The sequence below is a fragment of the Trichechus manatus genome, unplaced genomic scaffold (assembly GCF_000243295.1).
Source record: "Trichechus manatus latirostris isolate Lorelei unplaced genomic scaffold, TriManLat1.0 scaffold00137, whole genome shotgun sequence".
Classification (NCBI taxonomy): domain Eukaryota; kingdom Metazoa; phylum Chordata; class Mammalia; order Sirenia; family Trichechidae; genus Trichechus; species Trichechus manatus.
The window spans coordinates 5362101-5388297 of NW_004444073.1; the positions used below are offsets into that span (position 1 = coordinate 5362101).

Below are 26197 nucleotides of genomic sequence, written 5' to 3' on the forward strand. Positions count from 1 at the left end.
ACCTGAAACAACAAAGCAAGGAGAGCCAGGAATTGGAGGAGGAAATCAAATGTGTCTGGTTACCTCCATGAACAAATGCCTCATTTGCCATGAGACCAGAAGAACTGGATGGTGCCCAACTACCTTACTGAATGTTTTGATGAAAAATTCTATAGAAGAATCCTGATCAAAAGGGGGAAAAACATAGAAAAGAATTTCAAATTCTCAATGGAATCCAGACATTCTGAAGCCAATAAGGCTGGACAAACCCCCAAAACTATTGCCCTGAGATAAACTTTAAACCTCAAACCAAAATTATCCCCTGAAGTCTTCTTTGAACCAAGAAATAGCTTAAATAGTCTGCTTTGAGCATTGTGCTCTTTTAAAGAATTATCTATGTGAGATCAAATTGACAATAGCAACTCGAAAGGTTGGATGAGAAGCTTAGGGGGCAATGAGTTGAAGATAATGGTGGTGGAATATTTGAAAAAGGATAGAGAGAATGGTAGCACAACTTGAAGGATGTAGCCAGTGTTACAAATTGTTGAAATGGTGTATCTTTGGCTGTGTACACTTTCACCAAAATTTAAAAAAAAAAGCTCCAAAAAAAAAAAAAAACTACACACATATGCAATTCCATTTGTTAACAACTTTACAACTTATAAAATTCAAAAGACTTTATTTGCCACATTATGTTAATAGTCAGAAGACAAGAGTTTTATTAGGCCCAACAGAGAAAAAGATCACATGTTCTTTCGCATCAGGTCACATGCAGTGTTAAACTCTTCTTTGTAGCTGACGTGCATCAAATTTGTTTCCTATGAAAAAATAATGGAACAAATAAACATGTCCTTTATTCTGCTGTAAAACAGACTCAAGATACAAGTTAAGCAGAGAATCATTATCAATGTACCTTTAGTTTCCATCTTTAGTATAATGCAAAAGGTCTTGTCATTTCACCTGAGCTTAGTCTTACCTTTCTGACTACTGCAGGGCAGGAGTGGCCTTTACAGTCATGGACTGCTCCCAGAGCGTTAGCCCTGATGCCCCAGGGTTAGGGATGAGGGCGCGTGGCAGGGATGTTCACTGTCAAGCCTCAGTGCTAAGGGAGGCCTTTCATGTTACTAGCTGTCTCAAGGGCTATGCTAAGCTTCCAATACCCACTTCTAAACTAGGATACTTTCATAGCAAAAACACTGGGATAACTTGCAAAATCCCATTTAACTCACAACTTAGTATCATTATCAGCATCCAGAATTAAATTTGAGAAATCATTATAAAAACTCACTGGGTATTCGACAGTATTTAAAGGCTTTGGCTTTTAATCCAACCTGGTAAACTAGGTAGGATCTGTTTATAGGCAGGTCTGTTACCTAATTAGAATGCTGCTGCTTACTGGTCACAGCAGTGCTAGGTTTGGAAGGCAGAATATATACTGGGTAGGAACCAAGCAAATGATGTCCTAAATATAAATCTTAAGATAGCAAAGTTTAATATAGGCTAGATAGCAACCTCTGTATTGGCTAAGTACGTCCCAAACTTCTACAGCATCAGCCTCAAATCTCTGATTTATCTGTTGGCCTAGAACACACTTTCCTATTTGATCTCGCAGAGCTACCTGAAAGAAAAGATTCAGACATTCAATAACCTAAGTTATTTAAACCCAAGGGGAAAAACAAATTAAAAAACAGACATTAAGAAAATGACTTTTTCAAGATTTTTTTCTATGTTCATATTCCATCCTACAGCCCTGGCATCAAAAGCTTTCACTTGACAGCAACAGAATAACTATTTAATAGACATTATCTGGGGAAGAGAAACTTTATACCTGGAAATTAAATCTTGACTGTGTAATTCTGAGTAAATTTTTTAACTTTGACCTCAGTTCGTGATTATCTTCTTCCCAGGGCTATTGTGAGGATTAAGTGAAAATATAACTGAAATTTTACGCTCTTTTAATAACTATATGGGATCAAATTGATAACAGCAACTCAAAAGATTAGATAGGAACCTTAGGGGACAGTGAATTTATGTTAATGGTGGAGGAACAACACAGAAAAAGAGCATGAGAATAGTTATACAACTCAAAGAATGTAATCAATGTCACTAAATGGTACATGTAGAACTGTTGAATAAGTGTATGTTTTGCTGTGTATATTCTCAACAATGAAATAAATAAAATTATATAATAAAAAATATATATAACTGAACTACTAGCACACTGTTGTTGAGCTTATGCACAATGGAACAAAATGCTGCCTGGTCCTGCGCCATCCCCATGATTGGTTGTGGATTGGACCATTGCGATCCACAGGGTTTTCACTGGCTGATTTTTGGAAGTAGATAGGTCTTTCCTCCTAGTCCCTCTAAGTCTGGAAGATCTGCTGAAACTTGTTCAGCATCATAACAACACACAAGCCTTCACTAACAGACAGGTTAATGCTATTTGATAGGACCAAGTTCTTTCAGACACAGCCAAGGAAGAAAATGCTGGAGCTACTAAACTACAGTGTTAAGGTAGTACAGAGAATAAAGCTAAAAACTAATGGCATTCCCCAATTACGGAAAAAATCATTCATATACACTGAGAAGGTAAGCAGAGGCAAATAAGACTTTGAGAACACCAAGGGTAAAGAAGTTGGGCAGTGTTTCTATTTTAAATAGTAATTAAAGAATGAAATTTCCATTTATTTTTATGATGTAAACTATTGTGCAAGAAGGTTTACAAATACTTTCCAATGGAAAACACTTCCATTTATTGTGCAGGAGGGTCTCCCCAGGTAGTGGCCAGAACATTCGTTTCTTTTGCCTTCCTTATTCCTTATAAGCAGAGAGTAATCAAGCAAGGCCAAAAAAAAACAAAAAAACTGGTTCATACCCTAAAGTCTGCATTTTTGAAAATTACTTTCTAAGTCACTGGGTATAAATCAAAATCATGACAACTAACAGCCAAGAGTTTAACTATTTAATAATAGTCTGACTTCTTTTAGGACTGTGGCCTCTGAATTCCTTGAGTTCATCCTTAGCTGTGACCCATATCATGAAGCAGATGCAATAAAAGTTTACAAACTTGCCCAAACTCCTGTAGAGCAGTTTTTGCATCTTTGGACACAGAAATCACCAAAACCACAAACAAGGAACATAAATAGCACTCCACTCGAGTAAAAACCAGTTTAAGAACTAGAAGCGATAGGCAAATAACTGAAGTTTTTCTTGCTAGTACTAGAACCTAATTAAAACCTCTTTATATGGTCCTTATGATGGTCCCTAGATGGTGTAAACGGTTTGCACTAGGCTGCTAACCAAAAGGCTGCTGGTGGTTCAAACCCACTCAGCAGCACCGCAGATGAAAGGGCCTAGCGATCTGCTTCTGTAATAATTACAACCTAGAAAACCCTACGGAGCTCAGTTCTACACATGGGATCACCCTGAGTCAGAACTGACTCAACAACAGGTTTGGGTTTTTTTGTTTGTTTGTTTTAGGGCCCTTATACACCCTGTGCCTCACGTGCCGGCTGGCAGGTCTTCATCCTCTGCACCCCCAAAGCTCTACTCTGGGCCATCCCTGCTCAGTGTCAAAGCTTCAAACAGCTGTGCTCCAGCCTCCTGGCACATGCTATGATGTCTATATCTTCTATCTACTGTGAGTTAGGACCCTCATCAACTCATATCCAATTAATCCAAAAGACTTCTTACAAGGTCCAGGCATACAGGCACTCTCCATTCTAATGCCTCCTAAATAATACTGCCTTTTTAACACTCCTAAAACACATTTCCTTGTTCAATTTGTACTGGCCCCTTATTGCCTACAGGATAAAACTCTATAGAAGTAAAGGAGAATTCTTGGCCTCACTTCTGTCCCAACCCATCACCACAAGTCTCCCCTCTGGCAGGACGGTCTCAGGCTGAACCCCTGGAACACACCTGCCCTGCCCAGGCTGCCCATTTGACTTCTGCTGCTGTCTCCATGCCCACTGCCCACTTCTCATCCTTTCTACTCCAAACCACATCTCCAAAGTCCACACCAAAGTCACTGCCTTCATGTGGACTGCCTCTCCTCAGCAATCCCAGTGACATCTGTCTCTCTCTCTCCTTTTCTGAACACCTGAACCCACTCATTTACCATCACACAGCTCTGTATCATCACCTACGTGGGGTTTTTGTCTCAAACTACATCACAACCTCCTAGAAGGCAGGAGCCCTAACTTGAGATTCTATTTGTATGCCCCACAGTTATGGGCACTTGTGGCTCAAGTGAAAACTTACTTTCAAAACTGAGAAACATGGAATTAACCCAAGGCTGCCTTCTCTTCCAGGCCCCAATGTGCAACTCCTACAGACAACTAAATAGGATATCTGCGCCCATTAATTACTTACTTTCTAGAGACATATGAGAAGCTCTCTTTGACTCCTGCTTGGCCATGCTATGTTTCTTCGGGTGCCTGTCATAAGCAGTTTCACAGCCTTCCTGCTCCTTCGCCTTGTATACCAGAGGGATGCTCTCATAAGCACGAAGCTTCAACTTCAGCTTATTTCTGGTGGGCCAGAGGATGAGCTGGGGAGACAGGGGGCTCTTGGAAGGCTTCCAGATTACCCTCCTGCCAACCTATTGATAAAGTTTGCATCTGGAAAAATCTGGATGACCCTGTGGACGTACTTCCTGAAAGAGACATTCTACCTCATACATCTCCTTATCATCATCTTCACTTTCCTCTTCTATCTCCCAGTCTTCTGAATCCTCAGAGAGGGAGCTGTCCAAGGCAGCATTTTTCTTTAACGCATAAGTTGTCCTTCCGTTTGGGAGCTAGTAGGGGCTTCAGACTTCCTGCCTTTCTCCTTTTCATACTGTGGTTTATTGCCTTTCTCCTTTACAAAGTCTGGCCTCTTGCCTTTCTTCAGTTTATACTCTTTGATGATGGAGACATTCTGTAAATTTGTCAAAATCCTTGTAATAAGCCGCCTCAAGTTCCTCATTTAAGAGCATTTCTTGATTGGACATTTTCTCAGATGAAGTCGGGGGATTATTCCATGAGAACTGGGACATATCACAAGAGATCGCTTCATCAACATACTTGCACTGGGCCAGCCAGGAAGGCAAAGAAAGAGGCACTGTCTCAGGGGAGACAAAACTGATGTCCAGCACTCTTTCCCCATCACTGAGAGGGTTCTGGGCATTGGACTGCAGGCTCAGGTCATTAATAGGTTTCTTGCTGGAACAGAGTGGACTCCCCTGCTGGAAATCATTCACATCTTCAGTAGACTTGCATACTTCTGGCCTTGGGATATTCTGGCTTTCAATTGACTGGCCATCATCTGCAGCTTCTACTTTAACTGGCGGTGACAGGATTCTAGAAACAGCCCCGTACCCCTTCTTTTCTTTATCCAAGCTCATCTCCAGGCCAGATCCTGACTCCTTGTCTCGTACTCCTTCAGGACACTGCTCCGACAGCACAGCAGCTCTTTGCTCATCTGTATAGATAATGTCATCCTCACCCTCTGGAGGGTTACAGTGCACACCAGCCATGCTTTCACCTGAAATCAGATTGTGCTGCACCCTGTCCTCTGGCATGGCTTTGCCATAGGCCAAGTCATGCAAAAGAATGGCTTCTTTAAAAGTCTCTGAGGACTGTCTTGCAGGGAATCCATTGCCATAGTCTGTTCTCACGTCCTCCTTCTCAAAGGCATAACTTCCTGTAGGTGTATTTCTATAAGGAGTGGTATTCCAAGAGCTGTTATGGTGTAGCTCCCTCTCCTGAGCAACAGAAGATAAAGCTCCACTTGTTTTTTCAGGGGCGTTGCCAGTTTCTGTTTCAATAGTAGTAGTAAGAACACTGGCCACACTATCGATTTCGTGGCTGTTGGTTTCTGAGTGGATATCTTGTTTATTGCATTTGTTTTCAGGCTTCTGAGGATCAGTTTGAGTCTCTTTGGTTTTCATTTTTTTCCCAAGGCCATTATAGTGCCAGAATTGTGTGGTATGATGATACACAGGGAATGGAGGTCTTCGGTTAACTCTGGTAGGCACCAGAGACTGTGGCACAAGAAAGCCAGGATACTCACTCAGTGCCAGTGAATAATATGGAAAGTATGGATTTCCATTTCTGAAACCTAGAGAGGGAATATAACTTACTTAGCCATTTTATGACACCTGCAGCCAGTACCAATAATCAGCAGTACACATCAGTTGTTAAATTATTGAATTTCTTCCATTTTAGTTGTTAAGTGGCTAATGTCCCCAGTTCCTCCTTGTGGTCTCCTTGGATATCTCCAGAAGTCAGCAAATAAAGAGGCAATGACAGGCACAAGGGGCCTCCAGAACTCTGCCAGCACTACAGCTGGCATCAGAATTTTCTGAGCTGCCATTACTTGGTTTCTCACGTCAACATCTCACCATCCGCTCAGCAAGATCCTAGGTTCTAGGCCTAGTTGAGGTTCCTCCAGTAGACTGCCAATCTATCTCATGATCTTCCCTCTTCTGGGTCATTCTCCCTCGCTGCTCTCCTCCCCAGCTTCTATCAAAATCTAATTCAGCTCATTTTACAAAGGAGCAAACTGAGGCACAGAAAAGTTAATATTTATACAATACAACCTATTATAAAAACGTGTACTTTGTCCTCTTATTTTAACCTTACTGCACTGTGTTTTGTATATCCAATTAAATTTTTTAAAAAGAGGTAGATATGCATAGTGGGTATCTGAAAAGATACCCAAGAAACTGGGAACAGTATTAGCCAATGGGGAGGGGACTGGAAGAGTGGAAAACTGGATTTAGAAGGAAACATTTTATATGATTCTATACTGTTTTAATTTTTAACCCTATGTATTTGATTACTTTTCAATTTAAAAAAACGCAGTTTCAACTGGAAAGATCTTGTTTGTGTCAGAGATTAGTTACGCCTCCAGTTCTGAAAAATTCCTAGTCAAAATAACTAGGAACAAAGTAAGTCACAAGAAACTGCCCTTTAGGTTAACACCAACCAGCATACTTGGCTAATTGTGAACTTATGTAGTTGTATAATCACCCAGCCCGCATCTCCACATTTTGCCCATGACACTGTCATGCTGTTTAATACCCAATTTCATCAAGCTATTGGTCACCTTCTAATACATTCCTCTGATTAGCTAGTCACTAATTCTATCTAAAAATAATAAGGTAATTTATCTTCAATAAATCTATAATGAACACCTCTTTTCATACCTAGCAACCTTGCTATCTTCCTTTGGTAATAACAGTCCCTCACCTCAAGTGTCCTTTGAGAAAGGAAACGCAATCTCTTTCCAAGTGGTATGGGGTAGCTCCCACCACCTCCAAAAGGAGGCACAAATCCTAGACTGGCCAATGACATTAACCCATCTTCCTGGCTTTGGCAATTAGTTCAGGGAGGGACTCTGGAACTCTTGTTAGGACGACTTGGAGAGAGGGCTGTTCTCTGAGATCACTATCCATGTATCAGTCCCAGCCAAAAACCTGTTCCCATCGAGTCAATTCAGACTCATAGCAACCCTAAACGATAAGGCAGAATGGCTGCATAGAGCTTTCAAGGCTGTAATCTTTACAGAAACAGACTACCACATCTTCCCCCTGTGGAGCAACTGGTGGGTTCGAACCGCCGACCTTTCAGTCAGCAGCTGAGCACTTAATCACTGTGCCACCAGGGCTCCTTTATAAGATCAGTACATGCTTGGAACTGCTGTGACCATCTTTGCCACCATGAGGTGATGGCTGAGAATGAGACCAAAACAAAGGAAATCAGAACCTACAAATGAAGACTCCATTTGAGTCCCTATATCTAGCCAACCTGAAGTCACTGCACTCCTGGACTTCCAAGTTACATGAGTTAATTAACCCTATAAATTCCCTTTGTCATTTAAATCAGTTTGAGTTAGGTGGTGTCACACGCAATTAAAAAAGGACCTAATACAGAACGTATTCCAACTCCTAGTTCTCATGTTTTTTTTTAATTCTCCATAAACCAGAACTCTAAAGGACAAACTAAATTTTAAAAACTTGGGTGGAATAGAATAGGAAGGTTAGTTAGAAGAACAGCAGAGGTAAAGAATTCTACCCCTTTAATTCAAAGAAGGAGCCCTGGTGGCACACTGGTTAAGAGCTTGGCTGCTAACCAAAAGGTAGGCAGTTTCAGTCCACCAGCCGCTCCTTGGAAGCCCCATGGGGCAGTTCTACTCTGTCCTATAGGGTTGCTGTGAGTCAGAATCAACTCGAAGGCAATGGGTTTGGTCTTTTTAATTCAAACAATGCTTCAGATATAATACATGTATTTCTTTCAGTTATTTTCCCCCTCTATAATTTAAGAGTTTCCCTCATGCAATCCCTTCCTCTGCTCAAAATAGCAGCCACAGCTGCCCCAAACAGCTACTTACTCAGGACATAAAGATTCCACTTCCCAGCTAGGAGCTGTGACTATCATCTCAAAAACACTCCTTATCATAAGTTAGTTTCCTAACTTGGAAAACAGTTACATAAACTATACAACATGCTTTATCTACAGCTGGGCTCACAGAATATTAAGTTTAACATTATCTTTGCTACTGGAGGTGCCCCTGGGTGGTGCCAACAGTTAATGGGCTCAGCTGTAACCAGAAGGTTGGAGGTTCAAGTCCACCCAGAGGTGCCTGTCAATCTACTTCTAAAAAATTAGCCACTGAAAACTCTATGGAGCACAGGTCTACTCTGATACACACGGACTCACCATAAGCTGGACTTGATATGAAAGCAACTGGTTTGCTACTGGGTAAGTGAGAAAGAAAGATCACCATTTATTTCCCTGGGGTTCCTCTGGTACCCTCTTCCTTTATCTCCCTCTCTGCTTGTCATTATCTCTCTATGAAACCCTTTCCCATTAAATTATTGTATGGAAAGAAATTCTAAATATAAAGCTCACCTTCAAACATTTTTAAAAGTCTTGGTTGTCCTCACCCTGAAGCCTTTTTTTGACCTCTATATAGAAGTTTTCAGAATCTTTAGGTCTTGTTGAAAGGATTATAGGGGCTTTGTTATTGTTAGTTGCTATCTGGTCAATTCAGACTCAAGAGAACTGCTCCATAGGGTTTTCAATGGCTGTCACCTTTCAGAAGCAGATCATTAGGCCTGTCTGGGTGGGTTCCAACTGCCAACCTTTGGCTAGTAGACAAACACTTAACCGTGAGCACCACTCAGGGACTCTATACTTCAACTAAATTGCCTCTGCTACCCAGACTAATCTCAGAACATAAGGATGAGATTCCTGGCTTTACTACTGTATGACCCTGGACAAGTGACTCTTCAAACCTCACATTTCTCACTTGTGAAACCAGAGGGCAATAACACCTATCTCATGGGGTTGCTGTGAGGATCAAATGAGAGAACCCATGCTACATACTCAGTCAACTGCCATATAGCTAGCATTCAAATTTTAGCTGTTAGCGTTAACCTCAAACACTGCCCCATCTGCTGCCACAATCCAGCCTGCTTCAGGGGCAGGGTGAAGGAAGGGAGACAATGGAGAAATGTATCAGGCAAGGTTCAAGAGTTTGCTTACAGAAGTCCTTACCTGCCCCAGAAACACAGAAAGGATTATGGACAGGGCTCAGGTACCACGGACCCGGGTAAGGCCACTGGGCTGTGGGCTGCCCATAAAGAAAAGGTCTGACGTTGTTGCTCTCAAAATGTGCGTTGTTTTCTGAAGAGGAGTTCATTTTCTAAGCTGAAAGACAGGTTCCCACGTTTAGTAATGGGCAGTGCAAAACTCTTGTAAGTCAGATAAATCATTCTAGTACCCCTTCAGATCTCCAGGCCCAGGTGGCGGCTTAGACAGTAGCCCCCAGGCTGCCCAAAGGCACCGTGTTAAGTAAGGCCCGAAGAGTGACCCGGGCAGGTCTCCCCTCCCTCCTCCAGCAGTGGCGCTAAGGGAAACTGACACCTCCTACCCCCAAATCCGACAGAGAGCTGAGCAAACCCACGGCCACCTGGCCACCTCCCACCCTCAAGAAGACCCGCTCCCAACCTCCTTAGGTTGAACCTCTCTCTAGCACCGTTGAGATCTCACCAACCTCCCCCCTGGCTGAAGCCCTGCCAGTCCCGGGGCGACCCCCACTCGGGCCCAGCCTCGCAGCCTCCGCCCCAAGCCTCAATCCGAAGCCCAGAGACCTACCTGGGGGTATCGAATCCCGCAACTGGCGCATCCCCGGCACCGCCACGCGCATTTGTAGGCGCTGCCAGGCCCTCAGGTTCAGCTTGTTGCCCGGCTCCGCCCCACGCACTGCACCCGCGCGTGGGCGGGACGACCCCGAGGTGCTCACCGGTCCTGCAAAACCCTGCGGGAGTGCTCCTATGGCAGCAGGGCCTGTGCACTCTTCCCCAAGAAAATCTGGAGTTTTCCTTCCTGAGACCTTAGCTGGTATGTGTAGACACGTCTGCTGCCAACCTTGGCTATCGGCTCCTCCAGAGGACCAAGCAGTTCCCTAGCAATTTGGAAGCTTCTGGTTGGGGAAAGTGATGGGGGCAGACAACCACTGGAAGTCCTCTGAGGAGCGATAAATGGCAAATAAAGACTACTCTTTGTTGCCATGTGACAGTAGCTAGAGAGAGTCTGCTATTGTGAAAAGGGTTTTTGCTGTTGCTTTTGCTGGTCTTTTAAACATAGGGATTCAGGTATTTTTAATCTCCCAAAGGGAGAGAGGGGGAAGGGTACCGAATGTGGGGAGGTAAGATGTGTTAGGACTGATGTTCTGAGGAGGAATAAGGGCAGAGTAGCCAAGCCTGGATATAAGGATTTGCTTTGGACAGATGAAAAAGGGACATTCAGTACCAAATGCAGAAATGTAAGTGCATTAGCATCTGATGCCACCACTCGTCTGTCAGTTCGTTGTACTGTGGTGGCTTGCGTGTTGCTGTGATGCTGGAAGCTATGCCACCAGTACTTCAAATACCACCAGGGTCACCCACGGTGGACAGGTTTCAGCTGAGCTTCTAGACTCAGACTAGGAAGAAGGACTGTTGATCTACTTCTGAAAAAATTCGCCAGTAAAAACCTTACGGATAGCAGCAGAACATTGTCTGATATAGTGCCGGAAGATGAGCCCCTGAGGTTGGAAGGCACTCAAAATACAATTGGGAAAGAGCTGCCTCCTCAAAGTAGAGTCGACCTTAATGATGTGGATGGAATCAAGCTTTCGGGACCTTCATTTGCTAATGTGGCACAACTCAAAATGAGAAGAAACAGCTGCAAACATCTATTAATAATTGGAACACTGAATGTACGAAGTAAGAATCTAGGAAAATCGAAAGCTGTCAAAATTAAAATGGAACACATAAAGATTGATATCCTAGGCATTAGTGAGCTGAAATGGACTGGTATTGGCCATTTTGAATCAGACAATCATATGGTCTATATGCCGGGAATAACAAATTGAAGAGGAATGGCATTGCATTCATCGTCAAAAAGAATATTTCAAGATCTATCGTGAAGTACAGTGCTGTCAGTGATAGGATAATATCTACATGCCTACGAGGAAGACCAGTTAATACGACTGTTATTCAAATTTGCGCACCAACCACTAAGGCCAACAATGAAGAAATTGAAGATTTTTACCAACTTCTGCAGCCTGAAATTGATCAAACCTGCAATCAAAATGCATTGATAATTGCTGGTGATTGGAATGTGAAAGTTAGAAACAAAGAACGAGTATCAGTAGTTGAAAAATATGGCCTTGGTGATAGAAAGGACCCTGGAGATCGCACGATAGAATTTTGCAAGACCAATGACTTATTCATTGGAAATGCCTTTTTTCAACAACATTGGCAGTGACTATACACATGGACCTTGATGGATGGAATACACAAGAATCAAATCAAGTACGTTTGTGGAAAGAGACAATGAAGAAGCTCAATATCATCAGTCAGAATAAGGCCAGGGGCCGACTGCAGAGCAGACTATCAATTGCTCATGTTCAAGTTCAAGTTCAAGCTGAAGAAAATTAAAACAAGTCTACCAGAGCCAAAGTACGATCTTGAGTATATCCCACCTGAATTTAGAGACCATCTCAAGAATAGATTTTGTCACATTGAACACCAATGACCAAAGACCAGACGAGTTCTGGAATGACATCAAGGACATCATAAATAAAGAAAGCAAAAGGTTATTAAAAAGACAGGAAAGAAAGAAAAGACCAACACTGATGTCAGAAGAGACTCCGAAGCTTGCTCTGGAACATAGAGTAGCTAAGTGAATAGAAGAAATGATCAAGTAAAAGAGCTGAACAGAAGATTTCAAAGGGCTGCTCGAGGGGACAAGTCACACTGGCCCTTGTCATGTGGAGCCAAGGTGACAAATTTGCATATAAACCCTAAATTTCTGCCCACTCACTGAAAAAAGGCAGAGATGGAACTGAGATTCTGTCTGCTACCGCCCACCTTGGGCCCTAGTTACCAGGGACCTCTGCCACATTTGAGCAGTGGTTAAGCATTCCTCCCGAGACCTCTCGTTAAGGGTAAAGGCATGAAGTCTAAAGATTTGGACTCTAACTAATGAACTAACATTGTAATTGTTAATTCTGATTTTCCAGTACTAAATGAATGCTGTGAGGTCTTACTTGTGTGCCTTGCTATGACTACCTTGCAATAAATGAGTTTATGCATGATAAACCTGAGTATTAATTTTCTAAGATTAAAATACTATATAACATCCAGCTCAGATTACATGTGAATCTCTGGCCAGGAACTTAGCTAATGCTAGAATCAGAGTAGAAAACACATAAGGCTGACCAAAAAATAGCCTCTATATTTCTCTCTAAGCTACTCAGCATTTATACCTCACATAGGGCAACTATCCCTTATACAACTGCACACACACGTGTCCTCACCCCCCACTGCTCTGAGTGATAACCATGTCCACCTCCTGCTTCAGAGGGTTTCATGGAGACCCTGCTCTTCAAGTCCCAGACCTCTGGATAATGTCCCTTTCTCTTTTTCTTCAGTCATGGTCCTGTTCCAACATTCTGCTGTCTCTAGACTACCGATGTGTATAATCAATATTCATGCATGCTATATGTAATAACTGAGGAAAAGAAGAAGGGAATAAAACACTTTTTAATTATACTTAAGGAGTAAGAAAAGTTACATGGTAATTTAAAGAAATTGTATTGGAGGCTACATTCCTCAATTCTGTGACTTGTCACCAGGCTGTGCAACTATACTACTATGTGAAAGCACCCTAAAATCTGAGAAGAGTGAGAGCTATCTGAATTGCCAGTGCTGGAAGGGCTGAAATTATAAATATAGGGTAGTCCTGGTAAAAAACTACTAAGAAAGTGACTTTTCAACATATACTTGAAGAAGATTATATAAATACCTGGAGAAGTTTCTAGGTGAGGAAATAGGCAGTGCAAAGGCAAGCAGGAGCATGCCTGACCTGTTCAAAGAACAGCAAGGAGCCCATGGTGACTGGAACAAAGAGAATGGAGAAAGTGGTAGGAGATGACATTGGATAGGCCAAGGAGGGCCAGACTGAGTAGGCTTACAGGCCATTGCAAGATTTGGGTTTTACTGAGAGCCCTTGTGGTGCAACAGTTAAGCACATGAATGCTGACTGAAAGATGGTAGTTGGAACCCACCCAGCCACTCGCTGACTCTCTATTTTATCAAGCATGATGTCCTTCTCCAGGAACTGGTCCCTCCTGATAACATGTCCAAAGTATGTGAGATGAAGTCTCACCATCCTTGCTGCTAAGGATCATTCTGGCTGTACCTCTTCCAAGACAGAGTTGTTCATTTTTCTGGCTGTCCAAGGTATATTCAATATTCTTCACCAGTGCCATAATTCAAATGTGTTAGTCCTTCTTCGGTCTTTCTTATTCATTGTCCAGCTTTCACATGCATATGAGGAGACGGAAAATACCATAGCTTGGGTCAGGTGTACCTTAGTCATCAAAGTGACATCTTTGCTGTTTAACACTTCAGAGAGGTCTTTTGCAGCAGATTTGCCCAATGCAATGCGTCTTTTGATTTCCTGACTGCTGCTTCCATGGGTGTTGATTGTGGATGCAGGTAAAATGAAATCCTTGACAACATCAATATTTTTTCCATTTATCACGATGTTGCTTATTGGTTCAGTAGTGAGGATTTTTGTTTTCTTTACATTGAGTCATAATCCATACTTAAGGCTGTAGTCTCTGATCTTCATCAGTAAGTGCTTCAAGTCCTCTTCACTTTCAGCAAGCAAGGTTGTATCACCTGCATATCACAGGTTGTTTATGAGTCTTCCTCCCATCCTGATGCCGCATTCTTCTTCATATAGTCCAGCTTCTAGGATTAGTTGCTCAGCATACAAATTGAATAAGTATGGTGAAAAGATACAACCCTGACACACACCTTTTCCAATTTTAAACCACGTAGTATCCCCTTGATCTATTCGAACGACTGCCTCTTTGTCTATGCATAGCTTCCTCTCATTTTGCCGGACAGGAAGAGGAGGCCCAGAGTAGTTCTATGACTCCCGAAAGTCACACAGCTAAGGCAGAACCTTGCTTCTCCATGCCCTCTCCCTAATCTCTAGTCTCTCCTCTTGTTAGGCTGCCACCACTCCACAATTTAATATCGAAAAGCAAGAAAGCAAGTGTCAGTGGTGCATTTTTAGTTTTGCTTTGTTTTGTTTTAATTTGTAACAGGAGTGCTAGTGGGGCAGATGTTAAACCTAGGTCCATCAAATAGCTCTTCCTCACAATATCACTACTTAACTACCTAAACTTAACTTTAACTACTTAACTACCTCAAACCAATGCTATTCAATTATCATACCAGAGCAACATGTAATGTAATACATAGCAAAATTTCATAAATTCCATTACATCAAATTCCTGCCTACTGGTCCCCGTTTCAGGTGCTATCATGTACCACTGTGGGCAATAATTTATTCAAATATAAGGTCTTACACCATTAAAGAATAGAAAAACCAACCATTTGGACTAATGGTCAGTAGCCACCATGTGTTTCCCAATTCTGCCACAGACTTAAAAAACAGAAACCACAAAGTTTCATTTGTGGAAAAATTGCATGCCATTCATTTCCGTTTCTAAAAAATCGACAGATTTTAAAATGACCACTTAGGCTGCAGGACAATAGGTTTCAAAGGAGAGTTCCCTTCCTTTTCTGGCTTCAAAAGCATCTTTGTAGCAGGGAGAGAGACATGAGCCTTCGACTCAAACAAAGCACACACACCTACAAAACAACTTCTCTTTGCACGCAGCACTTGTTCCTAATACGTTTGTATATAATCGGGTTTTTTTTTTTGTTTGGTTGTTTGTTTTTACTTAACTCTAGTCTTAAAATTAGTTAAATTAAACTGCCGTGGTCTGCAAATTAAATAAGAAGGAGAAGCAATAATCCTACCCCAAGGAGGAATTCCCAGGAGCCCTGGTTGCGCAGGGGTTAGCGGCCGCTAACCGAAAAGTCAAACCCACCAGCCGCCGCGCCGGGAGTAGGGAAGACTGCCTCGCTAAAGAGGTGCAGCTTTGGAAACCCTAAGAGGTAGTTCTACTCTGTCCTATAGGATCGCTACAAGTTGGAACTGGCTGGGATGGCAGTGGGTTAAGTACATACACAATGGAGTCCCTGTGGCGCAGTGGTTAACCGCTGGGCTGCTAACGGAAAGGTCACCAGTTCAAACCCAACAGCCACTCCGCGGGGGGCAGACTCTTTCCAAAGAGTTACAGCTTTGGAAACCCTATGGGACAGTTCTACTCTGTCCTATAGAGTTACTACGAGGTTTGTTTTTTTTTTTAGTATACGCACCCTGCTTCAATCATAGGCTGCAATTTGGTTTACCATTTGCTCCGGGCCTGCTGAAGGGTATGTCACAGCAAGACTCATATACACTGTGTTCGGGTTTTTTTGTTTTTTTTTAATGCAAACATCTTTCCTAAGAAAGTGATGACCCTACATCTACAAAACCATTAATTACATGATATCAGAGAATCAGTCTTACCCACAAAACATGAAAAGGGGATACATGCTTCCGAAGTTCAATTCCAGACATTCTTTCTTACTTGATGGTGGGTCACATGGGACCTGCTCATCTTTCTGCATACCCTCTTTCCGCAGATTCCTCTTTAAGAAGGCTTGCCGAGGGTCCCAGGGCTGGAGCAGGAGTAAGAATGAGAGTGCAGAGAAAAGCAACCCATAGCTTCACTAATCCCTCTTGTCCTACTCGCATTTACTCCAGGTCAAGGGCAAAGAGAGCACCACCAGCTCCACAGAGCTGGGGTGACCCTCCCAAGAAGCTCCCCTGCGCCGCCTTTCTGTTACCCTCGAGAAAAAGCAGGGAAACGGCATTCATCCTTGAAAGAGACCAGGCAGGCGGGAGCGAAGGCAAGCCCCGCTGCTCAAAAAGAGGAAATGATACTGGAGGCGGTGACTGAGATGTCGTTGAAAACGAACAGCACGGGCTCTGAAGCGACACTCCCCATTCCAGCATAACTCCGTGCCACCTTCGCCTCGTTGTCATGGCACTTTCCAACGAACGTTACTGCGCAGGTCACATGGCTGCGCCGCGACGCCTTCTGGGGGTGGTAGGCCGGAGTGGCGCGGGAGAATGAGACGCAGAGAACAATTTCTGAGTTGGGATTTGGGCAGTGGTTGGAATCAGATTTCTTCTGGGACAGGGCTGGAATGAACCACTCCTAGTGTTCTTTAGCAGAGAGTACTATACTTCTCTTTCCCACCCTTGGACCAGTTTTTCAGACGCAAGTTCTGGGGAAGACCCACCTCTCGCGCCAGCCCCAACGTAGGCACCGCCCCTCCGCTCTCCCGGCACCGCCCCCCGGCACTCACAGGCTGGGCATTCCTCGGGGGCGGGGCTCGCGCAAAGAGGCTGCAGAGCGGGCGTTCGCGGCTTTACCGCGGCGCGCGCTCGGGTCCCGCGCTTCCCAGGCTCGCATTGCCGTGAGTGGCCTCTTACTTTGGTGGCAAGGGGGCGAATGAAGGCCCTGTCCATGGATCGGGCGGCCGTGGCGAGGGTTGGAGCGGTAGCGAGTGCTAGTGTGTGCGCCCTGGTGGCGGCGGTGGTGCTGGCCCAATACATATTCACCTCCAAGAGGAAGACAGGGCGGAAAACTAAGATCATCGAGATGGTGAGTGCGGAGGCTCGGCCTGCCTGGGGAGCGCGAGGGGCCGGCGGGGGCGAGCGGGCTGCGGGTCTGGGGACCGCCCATCCGGCCTCGCCCTCCCGCGTTGGGCGGCTGTTTGGACACAAGAAAGAGTAGATGGCGTCGCCTGTTGGGTGGGGTCCGGTGGGCGAGGGGCGCATGGTTTGGGGATCCGGCTGGCCCGCGTGCGGCGACCTTGCGGAATCCGCGATCAGGTCTGGATACCCGACGGGCACTCGGGTTCCAGTCGCCTTTGTTAGGTCTCCATTTGAAGCAGCCAGGCAACAAAATAGATGATTCGGAAACTACCTTGCGCTGCAAAACTCTTTTCTCAAGTGATTAACTGCAGGTCGTGGGCAGGTGGCTCCCCCCACTCCGCATCCCGTGTCAAACTGTTGCAACTAATCTAATTCCCACACAGTTTGTATGTTTTGTTTTGCTTTTTGACAGAGCGGCAGAGATGAGGTAAATCATTAGAAGATGCAGTTTCTTCAGTGCTTTAAAAGAATGCCAGCCATTCAGCCCAGTGGGAGTGCAAAATAGTTTATCGTGTATTTCAGTGTTACTACCTTCTTGTCTCAAACTGCCAAGAAGTTTCCTTATGTTCATTTTCTTCCAAAGCTCTTGCATCACCTTATTTTAGAAGACGTTTATTTTTGTTATATTGAACAAGTGAACTTCAAAAATTGTATTTGAGATACATTATAAGTAATTTGTTGTTCCAGAGTTTGGGGATGTTTTGTTTACTTTTGTTTTTTAATTAGAGCAGACTCAGTAAGACAAGTCACTCACTGACTTGCATTCTAGTGTATTTACTGGCATGCATAACCCTGGGTATACTCCGGATATTGTGCTACATATATGGACATCTGGGGTCAAATACTTAAGATAGAAATAAATTGAGAATCTGCCACTATACTAAATAATAAAATTTTAGGTTATCGTACTTAGACTACTTCAGTCACAGTCATGTGTTGAAACTAATCAAAGAAACTGCCCTTTTGGTTGCTGCTGGCTACAGGTTGACTACAGAAGTATTTGCATAACTAAAGGAAAAACAAAATTAACTCCCACATGTCTCATATTCCAAAAATATTCCTAGGTTTTGAATTAATTATTGTTAGAATTAAATTATTCTTGCCTTATTATAAGCTCTTTTCTCCACTTGTATACCCACAGCAGCAAATATTTTTGTCTCAGAAATTTAATTTTGTTTATATTGCTTCCTTGCTTCAAGAACTCCATGAGGTTATAATACGTATGTGAAAGGAAACCAGTGGCCATACTCCCTTACATGTACTTAAACTGAGGAATTGTCTGTTATATCACTTTTGCTTTAAACCAGGTAGGACTAAAAATTAATGCTTTCACAGATTCCCACAATGCTACTGTCATAGGAACATTTTGGTCATTGTTGTGAAAAATAACGAATGCCCATCAGGAAGACCAACTTTCCTCATTTCTATACATACTTTAATTCAGATTGTAATATACATGCAGTCTGCTAGTGGCTTTTAAATGAAAAAGTGAGAAGAGCTTTATGCTTTTTCCTTTTTTAATTTTAATACATTGCTTCCTCAGATGAAAGAAGCATTTATTCGAGAATCAGAAAACCAAAACCTGCGTTCAAATCCTGCTTCTGTCTCTTTATAATAGCCTGTTTGAGGGACCCTGCTCTACCCCATACCTCCATCCCCACCCTACCTTAGAGAATTTGTACTAGTCCATTGATGTCCAGTGGGCATAGCACACACTGGTCACAGCTAATGGAATTAGAGGTAACTACCTCACCTCCGTGGGCCTATTCATAACAGGCCAAGAACACAAATGACTTCTAGGACTTGGCTCAAAGTGATATACTGTCTTTCAAGAGTTTTTAATTAAGAGACACAGAAGTGGAGATGGTGTTGCTAGTGGGTTGTGGATCTGCAGCTGAAATGTCATGTAGAGCAGCAAGATAAATATACAGAGAAAACAGACTAGAGAGGTTCAAAGCAGCAGAGAGAAGAGGAGCTATTTCAGAGTTGCTGTTTGTATTTTTCCAAGCCTAATTATTCATGCTTTTGTGTGTTCCCTGAGATGTAACAACCACCCTCACCTCTTAATGAAGGGAACTAGTTGGGTAGATTTCTCTTCTTGCAACTACAGTCTCTTTAAGATTACTAATAAAATTTTCATAGTAGATTTTATTTTTAAATAAACTTTTTATTTTAGAACAGTTTTAGATATACAGAAAAGTTGCAAAGATAGTAAAGAGAGTTCCCATATACACCAGACCCACCTTCCCCTTTTACTAATGTTTTATATTAGTATGGTACATTTGTTATAATTAATCAACCAGTGTCAATATGTGATTATTAAGTAAGTTTATACTTTATTCAGATTTCTTTAGTTTTTACCGAATGTTCTTCTGTGTCCCAGGATCCCATCCAGGATAGCACATTACATTTATCTGTCATGTGTCCTTAGCTCCTCTTGGCTAAGGAGTGACAGTTTTCAGAATTTGTTTTTGATGAGCTTGGATGTTTTGAGGAGTACTGGTCAGATATTTTGTAGAATGTCCCACAATTGGAATTTGTCTGATATTTTTCTCATGATTAATGGGTTATGGATTTCTGGGGAAGAAGACCACAGAGGTAAAGTGTCACTCTTATCACATCACAAAGATTATATACTATCAACTTGATTTATGACTGCTGCATTGGCCTTTATCACTTGGCTGAGGTGGTGTTTATCAGGTTTCTCCACTGTTCCCCTACTGTACTCTTCAGAAGGAAGTTATTATATGTAGACCACACTTAAGGAGTGGGGAGTTATCCTCCATATCCTTGAGAGTGAAGGATCTACATAAATTATTTGGAATTCATCTGCATGGGAAACTGGTCTATTATGTCCATTTATTTACTTTTTCAATCATTTATTTATATCACTATGGACTCATGGATACTTATTTTATACTTTGGGTTATAATCCAGTGGTACTTTATTTGTTCCTGAAATTGTTCGGTTGTGGCCACTGTGTGCTCTTTCAGTTGATGTCTAGGTTCCTGTGACATACCTCTGTCATCTCAATAGACTTTTTTCCCCCTCACTAGACTTTTACCAACTAAGAATGAAGTATTAAGTGCTGTCTTAGCTATCTAGTGCTGCTATAACAGAAATACCACAAGTGGATGGGTTTAACAAACAGAAATTTATTCTCTCACAGTCTAGGAGGCTAGAAGTCCAAATTCAGGATGCCAGCTCCAGGGGAAGGCTTTCTCTCTCTGTCGGTTCCAGGGGAAGGTCCTTGACATCAATCTTCCCCTGGTCTAGAAGCTTTTCACTGCTCCAGGCACTTCTTTCTTGGTGGCATGAGGTCCCCAATCTCTCTGCTTGCTTCTCTTCTTTTATATCTCAAAAGAGATTGACTCAAGATACAACCTAATCCTATAGGTTGAGTCCTACCTCATTAACATAACTGCCTCTGATCCTGCCTCATTAACATCATAGACATTAGGATTTACAACACATAAGAAAATTACATCAAATCACAAAATGGAAGACAACCACACAATTCTGGGAATCATGGCCTAGCCAAGTTGACACATATTTTGGGGGGACACAATTCAATCCATGACAGGTGCCAAGTATATGACACTGAGAATGAAAAGGGTTAGAAGTCTGTAAACTGTGGCTCATGGACCAAATCCATCCCACGGCTTGTTTTTGTATAGCCATGAGCCAATAGTTTTTTCATTTTTAAACAGTTGAAAAAAAATCAAAAGGTTTCATGACATGTGATAATTATATGAAATTTAAATTTCAGTGTTCCTAAATGAACACTGGAAGACAGCTAGGCCATTCATTTACATATTGTCTGTGGCTGCTTTCATGCTGCAGCAGCAAAATTGAGATGTTGCCACAGAGACCATATGTGAGCAACACTCATCACTTCACACTGCTTCTAAATGCATTACAAATAGCAGTGATGCAGTTATAATTTGACAGCATTTCAAGTACTACTCATATTACCTCTCTGAAAAGACATTTTCAAAGATGAAATACATAATATCTTACAACACATCAGCATTACAAATGAACATTTGCAGTCGGTTTGATGATAAAACCAAAAAAAACCCATTGCTGTCAAGTCAGTTCCGTCTCAGTGACCTCGGTGGCATAAGGAAACTCTGGATTTGATGATAGGGAACACTAATTCTGAACCCCAATTAAGTGAAATGTTATCAAAAAAAAAAACAATTCCATGCTTCTTAATAGTAGACCTGAATTACCCCCCCCCCGCCAAAAAAAAAGTACTTTATTATTGTTATATTTCTTATTCATCAAAGAGTTGTGGAAATTTGTTTTCTCCTTAGTACGGTTGTTGGGTGCTGTCAAGTCAATTTTCAACTCAACGACTCCATGTGACAGAGTAGAACTGCCCCATGGTGTTTTCTAGGCTGGAAGACACTCAATGAGATGGATTGATGCAGTGGCTGCAATGATGGGCTCAAACATAGCAATAATTGATTGCATAGCAAAGGATGGCGCAGGACTGGGCAGTGTTTTAAAGTAAAGACATATGACTTAACATCATAAATAGAAATGTCATAGAGAAAGATACATCTTTACAAGATGTCAGTAGTTTGTTCTCTGATTCAGGGCCTGGTTGCTACTTTAAAGATTTAAAATCTGGTCATTATTTCAGTGACAGATTCATGATAACTGAACACACAGCAATTGGAATTTGGATCAGAGTACCAATTTTTAAATTTATAATGCCCATAATACTCATGTCCAGAGCACCCATTTCCCAAGATCAAGGAGTCTAGTAAACCTATGTAACAAAATGATTACTTGGTGAGCATAGAATCAGTCATAAAGACTGGAAATGCTTGGTGAACTGTCTGTTAGTACACTTCTCTAGTGACCGTAAATATTACTTTTTGTCAGTTCAACATCTTACTGCTCAGGGTGTTGGTTAAAACATTCTTTCTTTTAACAGATTAGTACATATTTGTTATTATGTAGTGATAGTCATAGTAACTTTTATATTCAAACATTTTCCCAAGGTCATTCCCTGGTGTCTGTGGTTGCACATGGCAGTACTCTCAGGGTAGTGTTTGTTGAAATTTTTCACTAAATAAACTCAAACCCCAGCAGCAGAAGATAGTGAACCCTTATACCTGGAAAGTCTAATGGTACAACCCAAACAAAGTAGACTACTTCATACACGTTTTTTCAGAGTTTCCTGTTTTAGCTTTAAAATTCATTCAAGGTTTGGACTCTAATCCAGGATTATCAGACTAGATTTGTTGTAATATTTCTAAAACTGTGTCCCCCTCCCCCCCCCCCAAAAAAAATACTTCGGGTAAAATTGATTTTTAAGAAGATGCACTGTATTTATTCCTTTTTTAAAGGTTGTCTCCACCATACCACTTGATGCCCCTGTGAAGTCCAGTATTTAAGAATGTGAATTCTAGAGTCAGACAGACCTGGCTTCAAAGGCTTGCTTTTCCAGTAACTTGAACAAGGCACTTAACCTCTCTAAACCTTGGTTTATTTTCTAGGTATATAAAATGGTGAATACTAATATCTACCTTGTTTTGTGAGTACAAAATGAACTAAAGCATGTAAAATGTGTAGCAATATCTGGTCCATAACTAAAACTAAACCCATTGCCGTCATGTCAATTCCAACTCATAGCAACTGTCTTAGTTATCTAGTGCTGCTATAACAGAAATACCACAAGTGGATGGCTTTAAGAAACAAATTTGTTCTCTCACAGTCTAGGAGGCTAGAAGTCTGAATTCAGGACACCAACTCCAAAGCCAAAAAACCAAGCCATTGCTATCGAGTCGATTCTGACTCATAGCAACCCTGTAGAGCAGAGCAGAATTGCCCCACAGAGTTTCCAAGAAGAGCATGGTGGATTCAAACTGCCGACTTTTTGTTTAGCAGCCGTAGCTCTTAACCACTACTTTCTCTCTCTGTCAACTCTGAGGGAAGGTCCTTGACATCAGTCTTCTCCTAGTCTAGGAGCTTCTCAGTGCAGGGACCCTAGGTCCAAAGGACGTGCTCCCCACCTGGTTCTTCGTTCTTGGTAATAGGGTGTCTCTCTGTCTCTCTGCTTGCTTCTCTTTTTTATATCTCAAAAGAGAGTGACTCAGTACAACTTAATCTTGCCGATTGAGTCCTGCCTCTTTAACATAACGGCCTCTAATCCTGCCTCATTAACATCATAGAAATAGGATATACAACATACAGGAAAATCACATCAGATCACGAAATGGTGGACAATCACACAATACTGGGAATCATGGCCTAGTCAAATTGATACACATTTTTGAGGGGCACAATTCAATTCATAACATTCCACCCTTTGGCCCCCCAAAATTCATGTTATTGCCACACATAAAACACATTCACCCCGTCATATCATAGCAAAAGTCTTAACTCCTAGTCCAAAATCCAAAAATTCCTCTTTATCTGTAAAATCTGCAGTACTAGTTATCTGCTTCCAAGGTATAATGGTGGAACAAGCACAAAGTAGACATTTCCATTGTAAATGGGAAAAATTGGAGGGAAAGAACGGATAACAGGTACCAAGCAAGTCATCAGAACACATTACATTAGCCCTCAAGGCTTGAAAATAATCCTCTCTTCTCTGAGACCATTTATACAATGGCCCTATCTTCCAGACTCTGGGTGTTGTCCACACTCTCTGAGTTCTGGATGGAGGCCCCTTGGCCCTGGGCTTTGGCTCCACCTTCCAGGCCCACTGGAATGGCAACTCTGCTCCCTTAGCTTCGGGTGGTCCCATTCTCCTAGTTCGTCTGAGCGGCTATTCCACCCTTTGAAACCCCAGAGATCATGATCTTATACTTTGAGACTGACGCAGCTCTGTTTCCTATGTTTCTTGTCTCTTCAGCTTCAGCTACCTGGTTCCTTGGCCTCTCAGCCCCTTGGGGCCTCACTGCCTGTGTCTGTCGTGCTAGAGCAAGTGTTCCAAAGCTCTTTAGCGCCACCGATAAGTGCCTAGAGGCACTTCACTCTGCCAGGAAGCTTCCTATGCAAAAGCACTCAGCTCTCTTGCTCCATGGGTGGGCTCCAGCGATGTCTGTCGTTGGTTTCCTGGTTCTGTTGCACCATGTCCAGTATAACAGCTCTTCTCATTTCCTTCAGAGTCCTCATCAGAATTGTCTTTGATGTCCATAAGTCCACCAACAGTCTCTTTAAGGCAATCTAGCCTTTACTGTTGGGCACTTTATAACTCTTCCAGTCGCTATCCATTCACAGTTTCAAAACTGCTTCTACATTTTAGGCATCTATTAGAGCTGCACCCCACTCCCTGTACCAAATTCTGTCTTAGTCATCTCGTGCTGCTGTAACAGAAACACCACAAGCAGATGGCTTTAACAAAGAGAAATTTATTCTCTCACAGTGTAGGAGGCTAGAAGTCCAAATTCAGGGTACCAGCTCCAGGGGAAGGCTTTCTTTGTTGACTCTGCAGGAAGGTTGTTGTCATCAGTCTTCCCCTGGTCCAGGAGCTTCTCAGTGCAGGGACCCCAGGTCCGAAGGACACGCTCTGCTCCTGGCACTGCTTTCTTGGTGGTATGAGCAGAGTTTTCGCTCACTCTGGATCCTGCAGCTGGCTCCTGTTGGTCTGACCTCTGGTTCTTGGAACTTGAGCTAGCAGCCTACCTATGATCTTACCTGCCGATGTTGGGATTTGTCAATCTTCGCAGACTGTGAGCAAGAGCCCTGCTCTCTGACCTGCCGATCCTGGGCTCACCAGCCCCTGTGGCTGCGTGAATGAGGAGAAGCCTCTATCCTGACCCATGGACTTGGGACGTTCCAGCCTCTACAACTGCGTGAGCCATTTCCTTGATAGAAATCTCTGTGTATATTTATGTGCTTTACTGGTTTTGGTTCTCTAGAAAACCCAGCCTAAGACATGAACTCTTCTCTCTGTACACTTATCAGCCAGGAATGGCTACTCTCTTGGTGAAAACAAAGATTCCAAGACAAAGCTTGAGCACTGATTGGAAATTTCCTGCTAGGCAGAGGGAAACTGGCTCCAACACAGGGGTTAGACTTTGAAGGACAAAGCTTTGAGGGAGGGAAATGTAATCATATATATCATATCTTCAGTAAGCATAGTTTTAATATTGAATGATACATCATGACTTCAGTGATTTTATTTTTACTCAGTTGATTTTTATTCGTGTACATTGATTCCACATTTTATTCTCTCCAAAGAGAATTTATCTGCTTTTCAAGTTAATTTGGCTCTAATATAAACACATTAACAACAACAAACATTTAGGGAAATAGATTCTGACTCCTAGCAACCCTATAGGACAGAGTAGAACTGCCCCATAGGGTTTCCAAGGAGAGGCTGGTGGATTCAGACTGCTGACCTTTTGGTTAGCAGCCTAGCTCTTAACCCCTATGTCACCAGGGCACCTAGGGAAATAGTAGGAACTTATTTTTTCCTCATAAAAGGAAAACTTAGTATCAGTGATTAAAAAGACAGCAGTGTATGCACACCCATGTTCATGGCTGCATTGTTACAATAGCAAAAAGATGGAAACAACCTAGATGCCCATGAACAGATGAATGGATAAACAAACGATGGTACATACACACAATGGATTACTACACAACGATAAAGAACGATGATGAATCCGTGAAACATCTCATAACATGGATGAAACTGGAGGACATTATGCTGAGTAAAATAAGTCAATCACAAAGGACAAATGTTGTATGAGACCTCTATTGTAAAAACCCATGAAAAAGTTCACACACAAAAAGTAACGGTCTTTGTTGGTTACAAGGGATGGGAGGGGTGGGGGGGAAATACTAAATAGGCGATAGATAAGTGGTATCTTTGGTGAAGGGTGAGACAGTACACAGTACTGGCGAAACCAGCACAACTTGTACAAGGAAAGGTCATGGAAGCTCCCTAGACACATCCAAACTCCCGGAGGGACTGAATTGCTGGGCGGAGGGATGTGGGGACCATGGTCTCAGGGAACATCTAGCTCAATTGGCATAACACAGTTTATAAAGACAATGTTCTACATTCTACC

At 42.5% G+C, this 26197-nt stretch overlaps 1 protein-coding gene and 1 long non-coding RNA gene across 3 annotated transcripts in view; one reads left to right on the forward strand and one right to left on the reverse strand.

Moving 5' to 3' along the window:
• Positions 1-605: 605 nt before the first annotated feature.
• Positions 606-16707, reverse strand: LOC111822180 (uncharacterized). Its single transcript, XR_002825440.1, has 3 exons — positions 15960-16707; positions 9531-9683; positions 606-797 (listed from the first exon to the last, which is right to left on the reverse strand). It is a non-coding gene; the product is annotated as an uncharacterized LOC111822180 (long non-coding RNA).
• Positions 16708-16883: 176 nt separating this feature from the next.
• NT5C3A (5'-nucleotidase, cytosolic IIIA) overlaps positions 16884-26197 on the forward strand; it is a 55570-nt gene continuing 46256 nt past the window's right edge. The window contains exon 1 of one of the 2 annotated variants that reach the window (XM_004385316.2): positions 16884-17103. In XM_004385316.2, the coding sequence (XP_004385373.1) occupies positions 16951-17103 (153 nt within the window). In that variant the 5' untranslated portion in view covers positions 16884-16950. The remainder of the gene's footprint in view (positions 17104-26197) is intronic. The other variant, XM_023739595.1, reaches the window with a different exon arrangement.